General features: G+C 42.4%; 3 protein-coding genes across 7 annotated transcripts; 1 reads left to right on the top strand and 2 right to left on the bottom strand.

Annotated features, from left to right (window-relative positions):
- Positions 1-839: 839 nt before the first annotated feature.
- On the top strand, positions 840-5,771 carry slc30a2 (solute carrier family 30 member 2). 3 transcript variants are annotated; one of them, XM_077587351.1, is made up of 8 exons: positions 840-1,214; positions 2,945-3,162; positions 3,238-3,384; positions 3,441-3,594; positions 3,661-3,871; positions 4,597-4,702; positions 4,774-4,908; positions 5,439-5,771. In XM_077587351.1, the coding sequence occupies exons 1-8, from the start codon at positions 1,126-1,128 to the stop codon at positions 5,582-5,584; spliced, it is 1,206 nt and encodes a 401-aa protein (XP_077443477.1). In that variant the 5' UTR covers positions 840-1,125; the 3' UTR covers positions 5,585-5,771. The 3 variants fall into 3 exon arrangements, with proteins under 3 accessions (XP_077443477.1, XP_077443479.1, XP_077443478.1); XM_077587353.1 differs by having other exon boundaries at positions 3,238-3,311; positions 3,385-3,594; positions 5,439-5,567; XM_077587352.1 differs by having other exon boundaries at positions 1,095-1,214; positions 2,956-3,162.
- Positions 5,772-6,315: 544 nt separating this feature from the next.
- On the bottom strand, positions 6,316-14,942 carry gtf3c2 (general transcription factor IIIC, polypeptide 2, beta). The gene is made up of 20 exons (XM_077587824.1): positions 14,672-14,942; positions 13,926-14,016; positions 13,394-13,850; positions 13,222-13,340; positions 12,989-13,161; positions 12,833-12,891; positions 12,679-12,756; positions 12,510-12,608; positions 12,154-12,381; positions 11,858-11,969; positions 11,338-11,455; positions 9,744-9,775; positions 9,547-9,676; positions 9,313-9,457; positions 8,627-8,788; positions 8,484-8,562; positions 8,287-8,415; positions 7,973-8,170; positions 7,631-7,735; positions 6,316-6,804 (listed from the first exon to the last, which is right to left on the bottom strand). Exons 2-20 carry the CDS (start codon positions 13,972-13,974, stop codon positions 6,670-6,672), a joined length of 2,607 nt encoding a protein of 868 aa, XP_077443950.1. The 5' UTR covers positions 13,975-14,016; positions 14,672-14,942; the 3' UTR covers positions 6,316-6,669.
- A 420-nt stretch (positions 14,943-15,362) lies between these two features.
- On the bottom strand, positions 15,363-18,014 carry znf512 (zinc finger protein 512). Of its 3 annotated transcripts, none has more exons than XM_077587463.1 (11): positions 17,896-18,014; positions 17,691-17,820; positions 17,506-17,628; positions 17,319-17,443; positions 17,110-17,196; positions 16,955-17,053; positions 16,552-16,890; positions 16,265-16,366; positions 16,045-16,107; positions 15,857-15,955; positions 15,363-15,781 (listed from the first exon to the last, which is right to left on the bottom strand). In XM_077587463.1, exons 2-11 carry the CDS (start codon positions 17,731-17,733, stop codon positions 15,419-15,421), a joined length of 1,443 nt encoding a protein of 480 aa, XP_077443589.1. In that variant the 5' UTR covers positions 17,734-17,820; positions 17,896-18,014; the 3' UTR covers positions 15,363-15,418. The 3 variants fall into 3 exon arrangements, with proteins under 3 accessions (XP_077443589.1, XP_077443592.1, XP_077443591.1); XM_077587466.1 differs by having other exon boundaries at positions 17,506-17,589; XM_077587465.1 differs by having other exon boundaries at positions 17,691-17,833; positions 17,896-17,993.
- Positions 18,015-18,072: the final 58 nt, after the last annotated feature.

Raw genomic sequence — 18,072 nt, 5'->3', positions numbered from 1 at the left:
ATACTGTTGCTTTACAGTCGGAAGAATGTGTTTCCATTTCTAAGGATATTCATTAATACAACTGAGGCTATATATCGAATGAGTAAATGTGAGAATATAATGGAGATTTGACATGTGATTACTCATGAATAAGTATTTTGTATGATATTCATTTGTGGCCATGAAAGCACCACAGACTCTCACCGCGCAATGTTGTGTTGCGTTCAATTACACTAAATTCAGTACCTAGTTTCCATAGTTCCCAGGAAAAGTGGGTTAATCCTAGTAGATTACCTCTCTCACTATCTACATACTTTAAAGTATGCAATTTCACAGATTAAATTTGGAGAAACCTGAAATTAAAGTTGCTGCATGGGTTATTTGTCATGATTGCACTTCAGTGCCCATGTAAAAAAATAATTTCAATTTTCTCCAAATTACCACGTAGAAATTTCAATTTCAATTTCTCCAAATGTAATCTATTAAATTGCATAATATTGAGTATGTGTACTGCTAAGATTGACACATCTTGTCTTGAAATTATGATAAAATCTTTACAGTTACAGTATCACAAAAAACAGTCAGGGTTGATATAATATTGTACTTGTGGAGTGAAGTGTGTGTTTTTTAATGAATCTACTTTATTTCAAGTTTAAATTATGAGCTATACGGTGATATTTTTGACTGTTGAGAGTATTTTTGAGGGTTTAAAAGTGAAACGAATACACGGGCCACACTGCGTCTCCACTCTTCTGTTTTGAATGGAACTACCGTAACGCTTGGACTAAACGGGCGGACTATTTTGAGCGTCCGCTCATGTGACCACAAAAACGCAAAGGTCCACTGGATTGACCGCAGTCGGGGGAAGCCGCAGTGAGCACTTTTTCTTGCTCCCAGCTCATGGGCCCCTGCAAACCAATTTATTCCCAGCCCAAATAAATAAAGTATTGACCCTCACTCTTGGACCCCCCTCCTTTCCTAACCAAAATGAAGGTCCCCCACCCCGCAACGCGCTCCTCACGCCCCACCAGGACTTTCCTTCGCCTGCACCAACAGTGATTACGGCATCGAACCCGAGGCGAGCGGACCACCTTCCAAATCTCCTGCTTCAGCATCACCTTCTTACCTTCTCCCCCTCCCCGTGACATGTCCATGGACGTAAAGGCGTCAAGTTCGGAGAAGTCTCAACTGATCCACGACCAGAACCACAAGACCTACTGCGAGCGCGTGCACAGGTGGGTGAAGAACGCACGCGCGTGCACGTGCATGGAGAGCCTGGGTGGGTGACAAATTTGATACACTTGACTAACCCATGTTTTAATTTGGAAAAAAAGTACATGATTGTTACTCAGGCCCAAACATGATAACGACCAGAACAATAAAAAATGTTTAATGCTTAATTATTTTTTATTAAATATGCAGTTGGATGGTAAAGAAAATATGTTGTTAGGACTTAAAATGAGTGATTTTCTGCAATGATGTGCATGGCATAATCAATTGACTTGGCTTCATTGTATGAAATATGTTTCTGTATTAATTGCAGAAGCATTTTTTTACGTGAGAAAATATGCCTTTCATACAATGAAACCGTTCTGATCGAAATTCATGCACAACAGAAATGTGTTTAAACGTAGGACACATTAAAAACAATTATGTTTATTTATATCAGATAAAAAAAGCCTTTGGACATGGCCTTTAAAAAATTGCAGTGGTGTGTTATTTTTAACCCTTAAAAACAATAATTTCCAAGAAACCACATTCTACATTTTCTTATTTTCAATTCTAGTAGTATACATATTTTTTTATTAGCATTAGTGTGACTGAGGTGCATCTGCCACTAAATTTCATGCACCATTTGTAACGTGCACGGCGCGTGCACGTCCACCAACAGACTGCTGCTTTTTTTTTTGCTGGTAGGCAAATGTCATGTTTTTTTAATTCATTTTTTAAATCAAATCTCGATTTTGTGCACATTTTTTGCATTGAAATGGTTCTTAAGGTTTCATATTTCAATCGTTTACTCCTGATGTTTTCTGGATAAGGAAAAAAATCAGCACATTTATGACAGTTTTCTGCCATAATGTGATGACGACGCTTTAATCGGAATTTATAAAATAAAAAACTCATATGAGTAGTTGCATTCAAGCTTGATCATGAGCGAACAAATACGAAATGGCGCCTTTAATAATCCTCACTCTTGAGTGCTTTTTATGTAAAAATGCTCTTAATAATCTAATACATAGTAATTGTCTTGAGTGATAAGTTTATACTGATAATAAAAACCTCAAGTGACAGTATTCACATGTGCTTGCTTGTAAGTCAAAGCAAAGAAGTGGTTGAAAATCACTCATATCGGCAAAAAAATTGTGTGGCGCTCACGGTTTCATCCCATTTTTATCATTGACGTTAAAAAGACGTTCATGCAGTGCACTCTAACATCAAGGACGTGTGTTAACCTTTGTCTGTAAAGGAAAATATCGATTTTATTTAACAACAGGAATGGACAAAAATAAATAGAGAGAATAGACCATTTTTGTTTGTGTGTTTGTGTGTTTGTGTACATCCCAGAGGTGTTGTTGAACACAATCTCTTTTACACTTCAGTGCGTTTTTTACAATGGACATCGACCCCTCTGTGTGTGTGTGTGTGTGTGTGTGTGTGTGTGCGTGCGGTTATCTCAACAGAGTCCAAATGAGATTTCTTCCACCTCATTAAACCTATTATCACCATGCACCTTTTTGCCCCCCGCCCCCCTACACATGGTATCATCTGCGTGCTGGCGTTTATTATACTTAAATAGAATATTTTGTGTCGCAGAGGGTGCATAACAAAAGATGGAAAATGTTGTCATCTTATACATTTTGTTGGGCGGATGTGTGTCACTTAACTGATTCACGGTAAATGAGGGCCATAGACGTCCAATTAATTGGAGCAGTCAATCACTCAAAGAATGAACGGCGTCCAGTTCCTTCCTAGACCCGAGCGAGCCCTTCCCCTTGAAGAATGGCGGCATGACGGGGGTTGAGGCGGCTCTCCAGCGAGCCGGCGACTCCCACTGCCACCGCCACGCGGCGCTCCCGGCGCCCGGCGGGGACGACGCCGGCCGAGATGGCGTGCTGGCCCAGAAGAAACTCTACTTGGCGTCCGCGGTCTGCCTGGTCTTTATGATTGGGGAAATCATCGGTAACCATCTCGTTTACCTCCAAATTCTCGTCCATGGCTTCGAGTTTATCTATTTAAAAAAAATGGCGTCTTCAGGGGGCTACCTGGCCCACAGCTTGGCCATCATGACAGACGCGGCCCACCTCCTGACGGACCTGGGCAGCATGCTGGTGAGCATCTTCTCCCTGTGGATCTCCTCCAGACCCCCCGCCAAAAACATGACCTTCGGTTGGCACCGCTCAGGTGAGACCAGCGCCGCCCGCAACGCCACGGACGGCGACCTCGCTTCCTTTGCGCAGAGATCCTGGGCGCTTTCTTCTCCGTCCTGTCCATCTGGATGGTGACGGGCGTTTTGGTCTACCTGGCCGTGCAGAGGATCGTACGCGACGACTACGAGATCGAAGGTCACGTGATGCTGCTCACCTCCGCTTTCGCCGTGGTGGTCAACATCCTGTGAGTTTCCGATCCTTCCGTGGGACTCCCCGCTGGATTTTTAGCGAGCGTTTTCCACGCAATCAGCATGGCGTACATCCTGCACCACTCCACCACCTTCCACGCCCACGGCCACGGCTATCGGCCTATGGGCGAAGAGGCCCAGAGCCCTCACGGACACGCCCTCCTGGGCGCCGCCCACGGCAGCACCAGCGTGCGGGCGGCGTTCATCCACGTGGTGGGAGACCTGCTGCAGAGCGTGGGCGTCATGGTGGCCGCCATCGTCATCTTCTTTCGGGTCAGGCAGGATTCATCTTCCTTGATGACTTTCAAATGTCACGTGATCTTACCATGCTAAACCATGCAGGAAAAATGAAGGCCACATAGACTGTCTTCATATAAACATAATCATAAACAACACACATGTTGCATACATACACACATGTCCACCAAACAAAAATGCTACACAAACAACAAAGGTTTTTGGGCAAAAATTTAGGCCACAGTTTTACCAAAATGTCTCCCTTTTTTTCAATTGCCCCAGTCAACTGCCACCAAAATATGTCCATTCACTCCTTTATATTTTCAACTCCAACAGCTCCATTGGTGGTGATTATTTTTAACCCCAAAAAATGCAAGAATTTTACCAAAATGTCTCCCTTTTTTTTCAATTGCCCCAGTCAACTGCCACCAAAATATGTCCATTCACTCCTTTATATTTTCAACTCCAACATCTCCATTGGTGGTGATTATTTTTAACCCCAAAAATTTAATTCTTCCAAAATGTTACCAAAACATCTCCCTTTTTTTCAATTGCCCCAAACAACTCCCACCAAAACATGTCAATTCACTCCTTCTCATCTTCAACTCCAAAATTTCCATTGGTGATCATTATTTTTGACAAAAAAAAGTATTCATATTGTAAAGATAAGATGTCATTGGCACAAATATGGCGCGCAAAGCAATCCGAGTTTGCCATCCCTGGTGTATAGTTAATAAAACATTATTGTTTATCATTGGCAGCCCGAGTACAAAGTGGCGGATCCCATCTGCACGTTTCTGTTCTCCATCTTTGTCCTGTGCACCACCTTCACTATCCTCAAAGACGTCTTCCGGATACTCATGGAAGGTGGACAGAATGCGCAAACACATTTTTTTTACCTCACGTACAATATATAAAAGTGGCTTCCCTCTGTGAAGGTTCCCCCAAAGGCATCGAGTTCAAGTCAGTGAAGGAAGTTCTGCTGACGGTCAAGGCGGTCCGCTCGGCCCACTCGCTGCACCTTTGGGCGCTTACGCTTGGACGGACGCTGGCATCCGTACACCTGGCTGTTGGTAAATAGCCACAATCTGTGTACACCATAACAGACTGCAAACAAAGATAAGATAATAAATAGGAACAGAAAGTGTATCAAAGAATGATCATACATTGCAAAAAATATATCTATATCCTCAAATACAAATATGAATAAACAATCATTAAACATAAATAAAAAAATAGTGACTCAAAGAAAATTGTCACCAAAAAACTCAACAATTGTCAGTGACAAAAAAAGAAAGACACTTCAATATAAATTAAATGCACATAATGCATGGCAAAAAAATCACTAAAACCTATATAAAAATAAATATGTAAAAATAACAATTCAAATGGACCATAAAGTATAATTATAAAAATGGGGAAAAATAGACGGAAAAATGAGCAGCATAAAATAACACATATAACAACATACAAAAAAAAAACAGACAGATGAATAATGGAACTAGACAAAGGAAAATAGTCATTAAAAATGCAAATAAATGTTAGTTGTTTTTGTCATATTACTGCGCTAACGTGCCATGTGTATTATTCTACTCCTATCCAGACGAGGGCACTGACACGCAGTCCGTCCTGCAAGAGGCCACGGAGCTCCTCCACACTAAATTTGGCTTCCACAGCGTCACCATCCAAGTAGAACACTACCACGATGACATGCAGAACTGCACACTCTGCCAAGACCCCTGGGACTGACAAGCCCACCCCCCTAAAAAAGAAAAATATCCCAAATTGGCCACCACTCGTAAGACAACCAAGCGCTCGGAACCTTGAATGCCAACTTACCTAAATGTTAAATGTTCAGGCGATGATTTAATTTAACATTTTTCACCACTAAACTAATGCTCTTCCATTTTGGGAAACACCAATCAGGAAATAATTTTAAAAAAACCCTCTAATGATGTCATTAATTTTTGAAGAAGGAAGTTTGTGTTGTGTTCACAGCATGCTGTGTAAAAAACATCATTACAATAATGGAGCAGATTTGAATTATTTTGGGTCATTTCATAAAAACTATGCTTGCATGCTCGTCAGCTGTCAGGCTATATCGTGCTCAAGTGCCAATTCCTGAAATATGACAAATGTAATTATAGTGAACGTAACAAGGACCATGATGTATTTCGGATTATTTGTGGATGCCCCGTGTCGTGTTGTCTGTGTAAATATTTTGTGAAATATGTGTAAATACTCTTTGGACGTCGCGTACAAATACTTTTGTCTCTGAGTGACGTTGAAGTGATGTTGTTGTTTTTTTTGTAACTTGACAAAAATAAAACATTGCACATGATGGATGATTTTGTTTCATTTAACTCATTTACTGCCAATGACGGTCATAAATTATGTGTATTAGTTTCAATATGTATTAGGTTATTTACAACACATTACAAAGTCGCTGCTGAGAAAAAATGACATGAAATAAAATAGGCTAATTTTCCAAAACTACTTTATTTGAAAATGACAACAATATATAAATTACAATAAAAAACAATTACATTTTGCTCTCCATAAGAAACAACATAATTTAAAAAATGTGTATACATTATGTACACTAAACAAATTTACTATCTCGCAATTTAATGTACATATGAACAAATTGCAATATAAACATGAAGGGGAAATGGTGATTAACTTTGCCGTGGTTGAAGCTAGTTCCTGGTAAAAAAAACAAAAACAAAAACAGCAAATTGCGTAGCTGCAAAAAAAGCACATTTTATTTTTATTTAAAAAAATCTTTGAGGCGTTACGGTCGGGGCGAGAAACTGAGAAATTGGTACCGCGGGTCATTGAGAAGCACCATTGATGATGTCACCCATGTCTTTGCTGATCAGACCTCGGATGCAGATGAGCCTCACTAGACCAGACTGACCACCTGAAGCGACCCACGTGTGGCACTTGAGGTTTGGATTCAGACGAACCTGAAGATAAATAAGGGGTTAAGAAAGATGAAGACGTGGACCCTATAAACCCATCAGTTTTTAAAAATCCATTTGATGCCAAGCTGCTAAAACCTGCTGTTTTTAGTAGTTACTAAAGTAACAGTGTTAAGGTCTCTCTTCTTTTTTTTTTAAGCCAAAAACCAAAAATGTTCCTCCAAAATGTGATTTTTTGTGAAATCTGCCTATGTTGTAGTAGTGGTTTACTCGCCTAACTTGGGTGCGGGCAACCGTGGGTTCGATTCCCGCTCGGTGGCGACGTGATTGTGAGTGTGAATGCTTATCTATTATCTCTATGAGTACCTTGTGGCTGACTGGCGACTAGTTTAGGGTTAAATCCGCCGCGACCCTTGTGAGGATTAGCAGTTCGTTAAGTTAAAAGCATGATGGAAGAAGACAGTCTGATAGTGCATTTTTATAAATATCAGTCAGATTGTGTCATTCTGCACTCTCCATTTATTCCCATTTAATAAAGCTTTTGAGATGGTTTTTTTCTTCTCTCCATTCCTTGTAGAAAATAAATGCCTTTTAAGAAAACCCCTCAAGTGTTTGCTCCCGCTGAGAGTCTATTATCAGCTACCGGGTCTCCTTCTCCTTATTTTGTGTTCAAGCTAAACACATCAAAAGGCTCCTATGGCCACCGCCTTCCACCCAGGGCGACATTTTTCTTATTTTACACATCATTACACACACGCACGCACTGGGTACGAGGAGTCTCCTGGGTCATCACTCCTTGAGGAGTTGATCTTTTCATGAGTGTGTGTGTATGTGTGTGTGTGTGTGTGTGTGTGTGTGTGTGTGTGTATACCTTGTGCAGTGAAGCCAAAGGCATCTGGTCCAGGTTGAGCTTATGGTGGTACTCAGTGTTTTTCATTTGCTTCCATAAGTGTGATGCGGTGCTGAAGATCTTCACCTAGTGATAAAAATGACACAAAATTTGGTGGGAAATCATAATATTGATATTTTCTGACAGGAAATTGTCTACTCTGATTTAAATTGGATATAAAGGCCTGTGATCAATGTGTTGTTAATTCATACAAAACATGTAAGATATTTAAAATTGAATGAAAAAAAAATGAAAATTCCATAATTGTAAAGAAATAATTATGTGAAAAATGTCAACATAGTGATATGAAGCCCTGATACAAACCGTGTTGTTGTCAGTATGGTGAAGGTAGTATTTCCTCTTGATTTCTTTGTACTCTTCACAAGGTCGCTTGGATGCTTCGACCAATCCGTCGCCACTTCCTGCCTCGTCATCCCCTTTTTTTTCCTCTTCTTCTTCTTCTTCGCAAACTTTCTGATCTTCCTCCGTTTCGTGTCGCTTCATAGACGTCATGTAAACAGGCTGAGGAGAGAGAATAAGCGATAACGGCACAATTTGCAACAATGTTGTATTTTGGAGTTTGAGCCAATCTGAGAACCAAAAAAGATGAGAGTGTAAAAGCACGAGTTTGAACTCACGTATCTCTTCTCCACCGGCCTTTTGACGGACGGAGTGAGGCGGACGAAGTTGGGTAACGTGCAGATGATGACTTCGCCGAGCGTGTCCGACGTCACCACGCAGTGCAGCCATTCGGAGTACGAGATGGACTACGACCAGATAGGAAGCGGTTTGAACCCGACGTAAGGACGATAAATACGAATGCGAGCAGACGGACCCATATGGAGCTCGTCCTGGGGATGGCAAAGTAAGTGTTCATTTGATGGTCTACAAAATGGACTCCGTTTGTGTTTTTGCTGGAGGAAAAAGAGGAGAGGTAAATATGAATCCAGACAACAAACTAAGTAAATAGTTTTTTACGCTGCAAAGGTGACGTCTTGAGCCCAAAGGAGTCCTGGACTGCTAGCAGGCCAGAAGATCTCATTAATCAGGGGGCGTCTCTGCGTCGTAACCGGCCCGTACAAGCGGCGCAAATCCCACGTTTTCACTAGGCGGTCCTCTCCCGCCGTCGCCATGAGATGCCTAGCATGAAACAAGCGTCCTTTTTACATACCGTATTTTCAAGACTATACAGTGCATCGTATTTTTAGCCGCAGTGTCAGTAACGAGTGATATTTCTGTATTTTAAACACACAAAGGACGCACCGTTTTTAAAGACGCAGCCAGGCATGGCAAAACATACACCAGCTTAAACATGCACGCTACACCCACACGCTAAAAACACATTTTTAAAAAGGCAACGGAAGAAAAACTGAGTTCGGTTGTAATTTATTTAGCCATTTGACAATGTACTCAGATCATTATTTCATTTTCGTGACTTGCCGGTCTTTTGGTCACGGTCTTTTGGTCGCGGTCTTCTATATATCCCAGCTGATTTATTTTATTTTATCGTGATAACAATTTTAGTATTGGTCCATATATAAAGAGCACTGGATTATAAGGCGCCCTGTCTATTTTGTAGAAAATTTAAGACTTTTATGTGCGCCCTATAGTTGTGAAAATACGGTATTTGGATCCTTTCGTGCCTTTTGGGTGTGTCATCTTACCTGCTGGCGGAACAGAACGTGAGCGCTCGCACCGCCTGATCGTGAGCAAGGAAGCTTTTATATGGGAACAAGGTGGTGGAGTCAGCTGACTCCTGGAAGCGCAGCAATGCGGATTTGGTGCCGAGATCCCATAAACCCACCATACCTGTTGTTTGGAGAGAAAATGAGAGAATGGAATTTTTCCAGTGGCTACCACCATTATCGAGTGAACACACTGGCAGATGGACACGATACCGTCGTAGAAGCCCACGGCGATGACGTCATGCGGTTGAGTGGGTAGCCAATCCATGCAGAGAACTTGACCGCTCTGGTCCAAGTTAGGAGCCTTTAAGGAACCCAGTTTTAGGGTGACCACCGGATCAGGCTGCAGGGAGGAAATTGAATGTTATTTTTGAAATCAGCATCAAAAAAGCGCACGCACACAATCTCACCTTGTAAATGAAGAATGGTAGGCTGACATCACCTGTGGAAAAAAAAATATAACATTTAGTCATTTTAGCGTTGGCCCGTTTCAGTGCAAAATGGTTTACAAAAGACCAGCATTTTTTGTCTTATTGAATATGGGGACCAAATTTGAGGAAGATAGTAGAGATAGAGCATGTAAACAAAAGGTATCCGCGGGTCGGTTCGACAGCGAGCGTAGCGTTGTAAATTTCGCAGCTTTTCCACGCAAACAACCAGCCGTGTAATGCATCTTCTTTGTCATTTCAATTATAGATCCTGGTCTGATGGGGGGGTGCAGGAACAGTCAATTACTCCGAAGGCACCGCGCACCTTTGTCTTTTACAACCCCCTCTTCTCTTTCATGGCTCATTCATTCACGAGAGAGCATTTGTAATGACCTGACTATGGATATGTGGAAGATGTGATAGTAAGGCGCTATATTTTGTACTGCAGCAGGGCTTTTCTGGACTTTTTGTGGTTGACAAAAAGGCCTCAAGCGCCATCTGTTCACCAAAATGCACTTCCAGTTCACACACCGACATTAATCCAGCAGAATGTCATATTCTGCGGGTTTATGGAGTTCAGCGAATGCGATTTTTGGACGCGGTAGGCCGATGGAAGCCGCTCAATGAGCCGCTTCTGCCAAATAAAATGGAAAGCGAGAGGCCACGCCGCACTGGGCCGGGAGGAACGGCGGAAAGCAAAGCGGAGAAATGTCAGGCTTTGGTTTTACATTTAAATACGCGAGCCAGTCGAGGCTGTCGCGTTGTTGCTTTCCGTTGGGAACACATGAAGACAAGCGTGGGATTGATGTCACGCTTCGATGCCTGCTTTCTGGCATCACGTATACGCTTGACACACGATAAACGAGCGGGCGCCGCGTTGGTTCTATAAGACATTAAATACGGTGGTGTTACGAGCCGAGAAGTTAATTGAATAGGTGGTCGGGTTTGATGGCGATGCTGGTGGGCGATTGACGACGTGCTTCTAGCTTTACCTTGACTGGGAACGGATAGGATCTTCGGATGGGGTACTGGAAATTAAGTTTGTGGGGAATACTGACCTTTGCTGGACAGAAAAATGCACTGCAGTGTTTTTTAGGAGTCGCGGGCATTCGTAACCGACGGCCGTCTTTAAAGTGGACTTGTTTGGTGGATTTTAATGCAGTGAATCTTAAGAGTGAGTGATTTAGTCCAGCAGAATAAGGGTTAACTTGGTTTGTCACAAACTATAGTATTCAAGATGGATGTTGATAAAAATATATATATATATATTTTTCAGTAAATGGTTAATTTAGTGCATCTCTGGAGTTTATAGAACACCAGGTTGCTTGAAAATTCAGCTATTAGTAAAAAATAGCTAATAAACAAAAGAATAGGATGGAAAAAAACTAATTAATATGAGAAGGAAGCCACTGTGTAGTGTAGTGGTTCGTTCACCTGACTGTGGTGCGGGCAGAGTGGGATCGATTCCCACATGGTGCCAGTGTGATTGTGAGTGCGATTGACTTGTGTGGGTTTTCTTCAGGTACTCTGTCTTCCTCAAATATGCATGCATTTTCTAGTTTTAAGAGAGATTTACCTGAGTCTGAGTGATCATGGCTGGCACGCAGAGCATCAGGATGGGGGAGGCTGTAGATGGTGACCACGCCCGAGGAAGAGCCCACGGCCAGGAGACCCAGTCTGGGCAGCAGGGGAGCCTTGACAACATAATGAACACTCCGTGTATATCATTTCAGGCTGGACAAACCAACAAATACGATAACAACCCCTTGCATTGGTATTATTCTTGAACGTTGTATTTTCTTTCATGACCAACTAGTTGAAATGATCCGCACATTGGCCAACAAGTGCAACAGTTTTTCATTCCCAAAACTGACAACCTGTTTCTGGCACTTCTCAATTTACCCAAACTAACACATTAAAGTACACGACTATAAGGTGCACTTAAAAGTCTTAAATTTTCTCCAAAATAGACAGGGTGCCTTATAATCCAGTGTACTTTATATATGGGAGAAAAAAAATAAAATGTGTCATTCATTGAGGGTGCGCCTTATAATATGGTGCGCCTTACAATCGTGAAACTACGGTATAATATTTACCTCTTTTTGCGTGGTGGGCTCTTCCCAGCTTCCTGACGGACACCACTTGAGATTCCGGATAAATCTGGAGTCCACGACTAGGCCGTACACAAGAGCAGGTTTAAAGCTCGGCCTGCACATGAACAGAGCGAGTGATACTTCAGATTTCCCTCCCTATAGTAATGGTAAAGCCTTTTCTAGAAAAATGTCAGATCAATCCCACAGTTTGATTACAATACATAGAAATGTGGGGTTTTTAGGCAAAACCAACTGTGTACAAAAACAAGTGTGATGTAAGATGTAACAAAAATGGAGACCTGGTGTTGTACTCCAGAGTCCCCACATCCCACAGTTGCACCAGTGCTTGTCCAGAATAGGTTTGATGGTAAAAGTACTGGTCGTCCATGTTCCTGTAGCATCCCACGGCTAAGTACTGCGAGGCCACTGTGTTGTCGGGGATGGGGCACCACTCCATCGCCCACACCGGCCCACCGGTGTACAGGTGCATGTCCCACCCTTGGGGGTGGGCGGGTAAAGCCTCAAATCTGTGTGAAACATCAATTAAATGTATTTGTGGAGTCTAATTCATTATGCCTAAGACAAAAGAGTGACGGGACATGATAGTCTTCCATAAAATGAGACTTTTTAGGAAATCCTACAGGAACAAGCTAACCTGCCGAGCCTTTGAATCGGCGTTTGGTCGACGCTACTGTCTCTTGAGATTTTGAAATCCGCCGAGAGACGCTCCTGAGGTAGATAGGTTTCTAGTTCACTGCACGAAAAACAGACAAAATTGTTACATTTTCCAACTGGGATGGCAAAAGGAAAGCAAAGGGAAGCACCTGGATGGCACCTGACGCCAGCCAAGAGATGAGGGCATCCAATCTGGGAACACCCAATCGCTAAGGTGCTTGAGTCGGCTAAAGAACACCCAAAAAAAAACTTTAGTGATTCCTTACTGTGTCTCGAAAATATGATCAACGATATTTGACTTACAATTTCTTGTGATTGGTGACCATTTCCAAAACAGGGCGGAATTTGGTGCTCCGAGAGGACTAGAAGAAAAAAGAATTACAATTGTTTTAAGACTTACTTTACAAAAATATTAAGAGTCCCGGACTTTGAGCTACAATCACAACAAGATATACTAACATTACTATTGTGTTTTATTTTGGAATCAGGATCGGAAGCATCGTCATCCTCTTCCTCCTCCTCGTCCTCTTCCTCCTCTTCTTCTGCTTCTTCTTCTTCCCCCATCTCGTCCGCAACAGGAACAAAGTCTTTGTCTTCTGCGGCGTCACCGTCAGAACATTTCCTCTTTCGGCCTGGGTGGGGATTTCGTGACAATTTTATGAATGACGATATACGTTTTTTTCTCATTATACCTCTTCGAACTTGGCTTTTTTTTTCCTCTGTCGTATCTGCTGTCGATTTGTCCGTGACGTCCCCACTGGTGGTTTTTAGAGTCTCGTCTTCAGCCATGGCGTGAAGGAACTTCAGCGCCCTATGACAACTTTTCAATGAGAAAGAAATGCAGAATAACAATGAGTAACTCACATTTTAGCGGCGCTCCTCCTCGGTCGCACTCCTGGTTCCAATTCCTCCTCTTCTTCTTTGATCGTCTCCTCAGGTGGTATGATGGGTTCCATCGTAAACGTCTTCCTCTTGACGTACTTCCTCTTGGGTTTTGGGGCACCATTTTCCAAAGAAGTCTCCGGGAGGGGAAGGGCGGTGACATTCGTTTGCGTTGCTGCATCTCCATTAGCCACGTGAGGTGCTTTCGAGACCTCCACGGTCGGAAGAGGGACTTTTCTCGGACGTCCTCGCTTCCGAGGAGTCTGTCCGGGTGTTGGGACATTTGGTTTCTGTTTTGGCGGAGGCTTCTCCGACGAAGACTCGACATCAATCGCGTCCTCCTTTGTGTCGTAGTCGGCATACTTGGGGTTCTTTTTGCGTTGACGACCTCTAGAGCTAAACGTTATTTCCAAGGAGGGCTTGGACGGGGTCTCTTGGCCTGTGTGAAGAAGAGTGTGATGTCATCGGTCCAGTGTTTTGGTCCAAATGGCAAATTGGGAATTATTGTAAAAACCTTGCTCGGGGTCGTCGACGTCGTCCGATACCGTCGTTTCCTTCACCATTATCTTCTCGGTCGTTGCCTCATGTGTGGTTAGTCACGTCAGCTGTGGAGATGTAAATATTCACTCTGATAAAATCATCTGGAATATGATGAGGTTGTGTTAGAAGTACATGCGGAATTGGTTACCAAGGAATGTAAAGTTCATGAAGGCTAGGTTTGAACCAGGATCCTCAAAATTGCAAGGCAGACTTACCAATCACTCTACCAACGTGCTGACCCTCAAAAGGGGACTAATTTAAGTCATCTTTGTTTTAAACAAATCAAAAACACTAACTTGTACAGCATCCTAAGTCATTTTGTTGTCCTGGCCACTGAGAGCTTCCCACCACTAGTACAATATAATTATAAATATTTTGCAATTAATTATACATAATACCAGAGAAAGTTATGAACTCATCTGATAATATAATCAGCAATGTAAAAATGATTCGAATGTTTAAATAAGATAGCATACCTGTTCTTCCATTCAGCATTGCTCTCTAATAATATGTTTATTTATTTTCAATATATGTTCTGTCACTCAAGCTGGTTGGGCAACACGCAGCTAAAGCTAACTTGCTAATAAAAGATTGAGGTTTTAAGGCCATCGTCAAACTACTTTTTGTAAAAATGTTGTACTCCAGAAAGCCACATATCAGCAGGATATATCGTAGAAGAAATCAGATGATGAACCAAATACATAATGGTTAAAAGCTCACCTGCTGTCGTTTCGACCTACTTTAGTGGTGGCGAAGACTGATAGTCACCGTACAAATCCCGATACACGTTCAGATCACGCGGGTTCGAATCCCCAACCCGAAGAGAAGATGCGCACTAAAATAGTAGGGAATATTTGACAATATTCTCAGTTGGTATTATAAATCAAAACGACCCGTTTCCCACATAAAATCTGAATAATCATCACTTCATTTGACTCAAACTCAAGCTCCGCCGTCAGCCCGCCATGTTTACACTCAGAAGAGAGGACAGTTCACATGGCCTCCTACTGGCGATCAGGAGAACTGCATACTTACAATGTAGCAGGGCTGCAACGCGCATGCGCGTATTTGAAACGTTCAAGGGACAGCAGTCATTTGGATGTAGTGCAGCAGTTTCCTTGCATGGAAAGTTTTATTGCTTATTCCCCTCAAAGTGCTCTCTATCATGTTTACAAAAGTTATAACATTTTTTTCCATTGACACCAAAACAATAGGCGGGATTCTAGTGAGTAGTTTAAGTTAGTTCATAATTGAACATAAAACACTAACTGAACTATTCTGTAAGTATAGTTGGGGAACACAAAATGTTATTTAATATACCCCCCTTTTAATACACCCCCCATTTAATATACCCCACCATTTAATATACCCCCCATTTAATATATGGGGGGTATATTAAATGGGGGGTATATAACATGAAAAAAACAAAAAACATACATTAACTGAACTTGTAGTATTTTTAATCTCTTATTTTCCTGACTCTTCTTTTTTGCTTCTTCTTTGCATCCTCTGCGTTGAACTCTGTCTCGCCACGCCATCTTTGATTCCACCGGACGGGGCTACAATCCTCAAAACTATGGTCTGTCTTTCCTCGTGCTCCCTTCGGTTCCCCTCTGCCATTTTGTTGGCGTCCTCCATCTCAATCGGGGCTTGCCACACAAGTCCCGGTGAGCGTTCCACTGGAGTGCAGAGAAGACTGTTTGGGACTTGTGTTTGGTGCTGAGGAAAAGGATGCTGATGATGATGATGGTACTCCATATCCTTCGCGTTCTCGCTTGGCTTGTTTGTTAGGAACTGCATCGAAGACTTTGTTTTGGTCACATACCATTCCTGTAGCACAAAAGCACAAATTCTGAATAGTGTCACGTTAACAATGCAAGTATTTTACTACACGCGTGTTGTTACTTCGGAATGTGCAGCGTTAATGTGATATTTCACACCCCTCTCGGATTGAAACTCCTTGGCGCAAATCAAACATCGGTACTTTCCCACCTCGAAGTCGCTCTACGGTGGAACAGGAAGACCCGTCATTCATTTTTTTTTCAAAATAGTATGAATCTTAAGATAACAGATGACAAGGTGAGGTGACACACCATTGTACACCGTCCAAGGTGAGTCTTTAATCCAGATAGGGTGGTGTAGTTGCACCCACAACCCTGAAACACTAAAGACAATACAAACTGAGGAACTACATTGAACACACTGACAGAAAACACATTAAGGGGACATCATATTTTGACAAATTGAGTGTTTGTGACATTTTTTGAAAATAACAATAGGAAGTTCTAATTAAAATAAAATAAAATCAGTGACCTGATTGGGACAATAGATCTTCCTGCGCAGCTTCACTTCATGATGCCACTTCCTCAATAGTTTGTGGCTAACGGTGGGCAGGCTGGGTCGTGAGTATTTCAACTAAAGTGAGAAATATCACAATCACAATCGTTTTCGTAATGCTGTATGTTAAAATAGGAATTATGTGAACAGTTTAAGATGTGAACTAAGTACTTCAATGTGTCAGCAGGATTTAAAAAAGTGAAAAATGTCTGCTTTAGTAGTGTTATATGAAAGGATGGGAACCCCCAAAACGTATGGATTGCCTTTTTGTCATTAGGCACAAAGTCAGACTGGAAGGTCCTCTTTGGCCAATCTTTGGGTGTCTTTTTGCCAATCTGTCTCATGTGGAGATTAGCCAGCACGGCGGAGGCCCGCCGAACTTTAGCCCCATCCGACGCCTCCTGGCACACGACCTCCGCCTGCGGTGGGCTCGCCGGGGTGTGCTCGGACTTGAGGTGGTAATCCAGGCCAGATTTGGATTTGTATGTCTTGTCGCAGTATGAACAGCCTAGTAACATCTTGTCCAGCTCAGCCTGCTCCTTGCCACACTTTTTCACGTGGTAAATGTATCCCATGATGCTTCTAAACGCTGCCGTGCAGCCCTGAAAAACAACTACAACATAAGCCCAATTTGTTAACATCCTCCAATGTACGTAGTACCTTTACCTCATTGGAGCACTTGACTTTGCCCAACTGTTTGAGCATTTTGTTGAGTTTATCCCTGACATCAGGCTTGTCCAAGGCCCGAACGTCCTCCACGGTAGGCTGCCGCAGAATTTAGAAATCAACTTCTGATGGTGAACGTTGACTTCATTTTTTACCGGGTTGCTGTGGTCAGCCATGATGTGATACTTCATCCCCGTGGAAGATTTGAACTGCTTCCCGCAGTGTTGGCATGTAAAGAATTTCTGCAAATGATACCAGTCGGTCCCAAACTATTAATTCATTGGCTGTCATCCAACCCATTTTAACTGGGAGTAGCATGAAAGTCCCACCCCGAGTAAAGGTATAAGACAAAAGTGGTGCCGACCAGGCTACAGTTGTCCATGTGCTTCTTGAGACCTTCCACCGTCTTCCTGCTCACACTTTTACATTTGGGACAATTTACTCGGCCTCTTGCGATGATTTGGAGTTGCCATTGTTCCTCCTGGCTTCCTGTGTCAAATAAAGCAGAATAATTAGTATGTCATCTGACGAGCCATATCAGCAAGCCCAACCTGGAGGATAGAAAGGAAGGTGCTTCTTGTTGGAGATCATCGTTGTCTTCTTCTCTTCTTTAAGAGGCTTTAGAATGGAGACATCTGTATTGTTTTGGACATCACCATTTGCTGCTTCACTTCCTGGAGCATTTAAATAGCCAATCGTAATTTTATGAAGAAACATGAACGTTTCAAAATATTACCATGTCTGCAGAAGACATGTCTGGCTGATATGGCCGTCCTCATGATCTGCTGACTAGAGTATCTCACTCTCTCTGTCCTTGGATGCTGTGTTACTTGCACTCCTCTCTTGGTCTTCACGGTGGAGGATGCCTATGTTGAGAGTCTGGATATCCTTCAAAAACAACCTGGAAGGGAGCCAGGCAGCTTTTAAATTTAGTTTCTTACCTTCTACTGTTAGTTCGCTTCATCTTCACGTCCTAGACTTCTCCATTGAACCACTATGGAACGCCATATATCAAGATGTATCTGGCACTGCTTTCAAGGACTGTAGGAATTGTTAGAACTGTCTTTTCAACGTAAAGAAAAGCGGATTTTAAAATGTCTTTATTCATATATCTTTAC

Source organism: Stigmatopora argus, chromosome 19 (assembly GCF_051989625.1).
Source record: "Stigmatopora argus isolate UIUO_Sarg chromosome 19, RoL_Sarg_1.0, whole genome shotgun sequence".
Lineage (NCBI taxonomy): Eukaryota > Metazoa > Chordata > Actinopteri > Syngnathiformes > Syngnathidae > Stigmatopora > Stigmatopora argus.
This window is presented reverse-complemented; position numbering and strand designations above follow the sequence as displayed.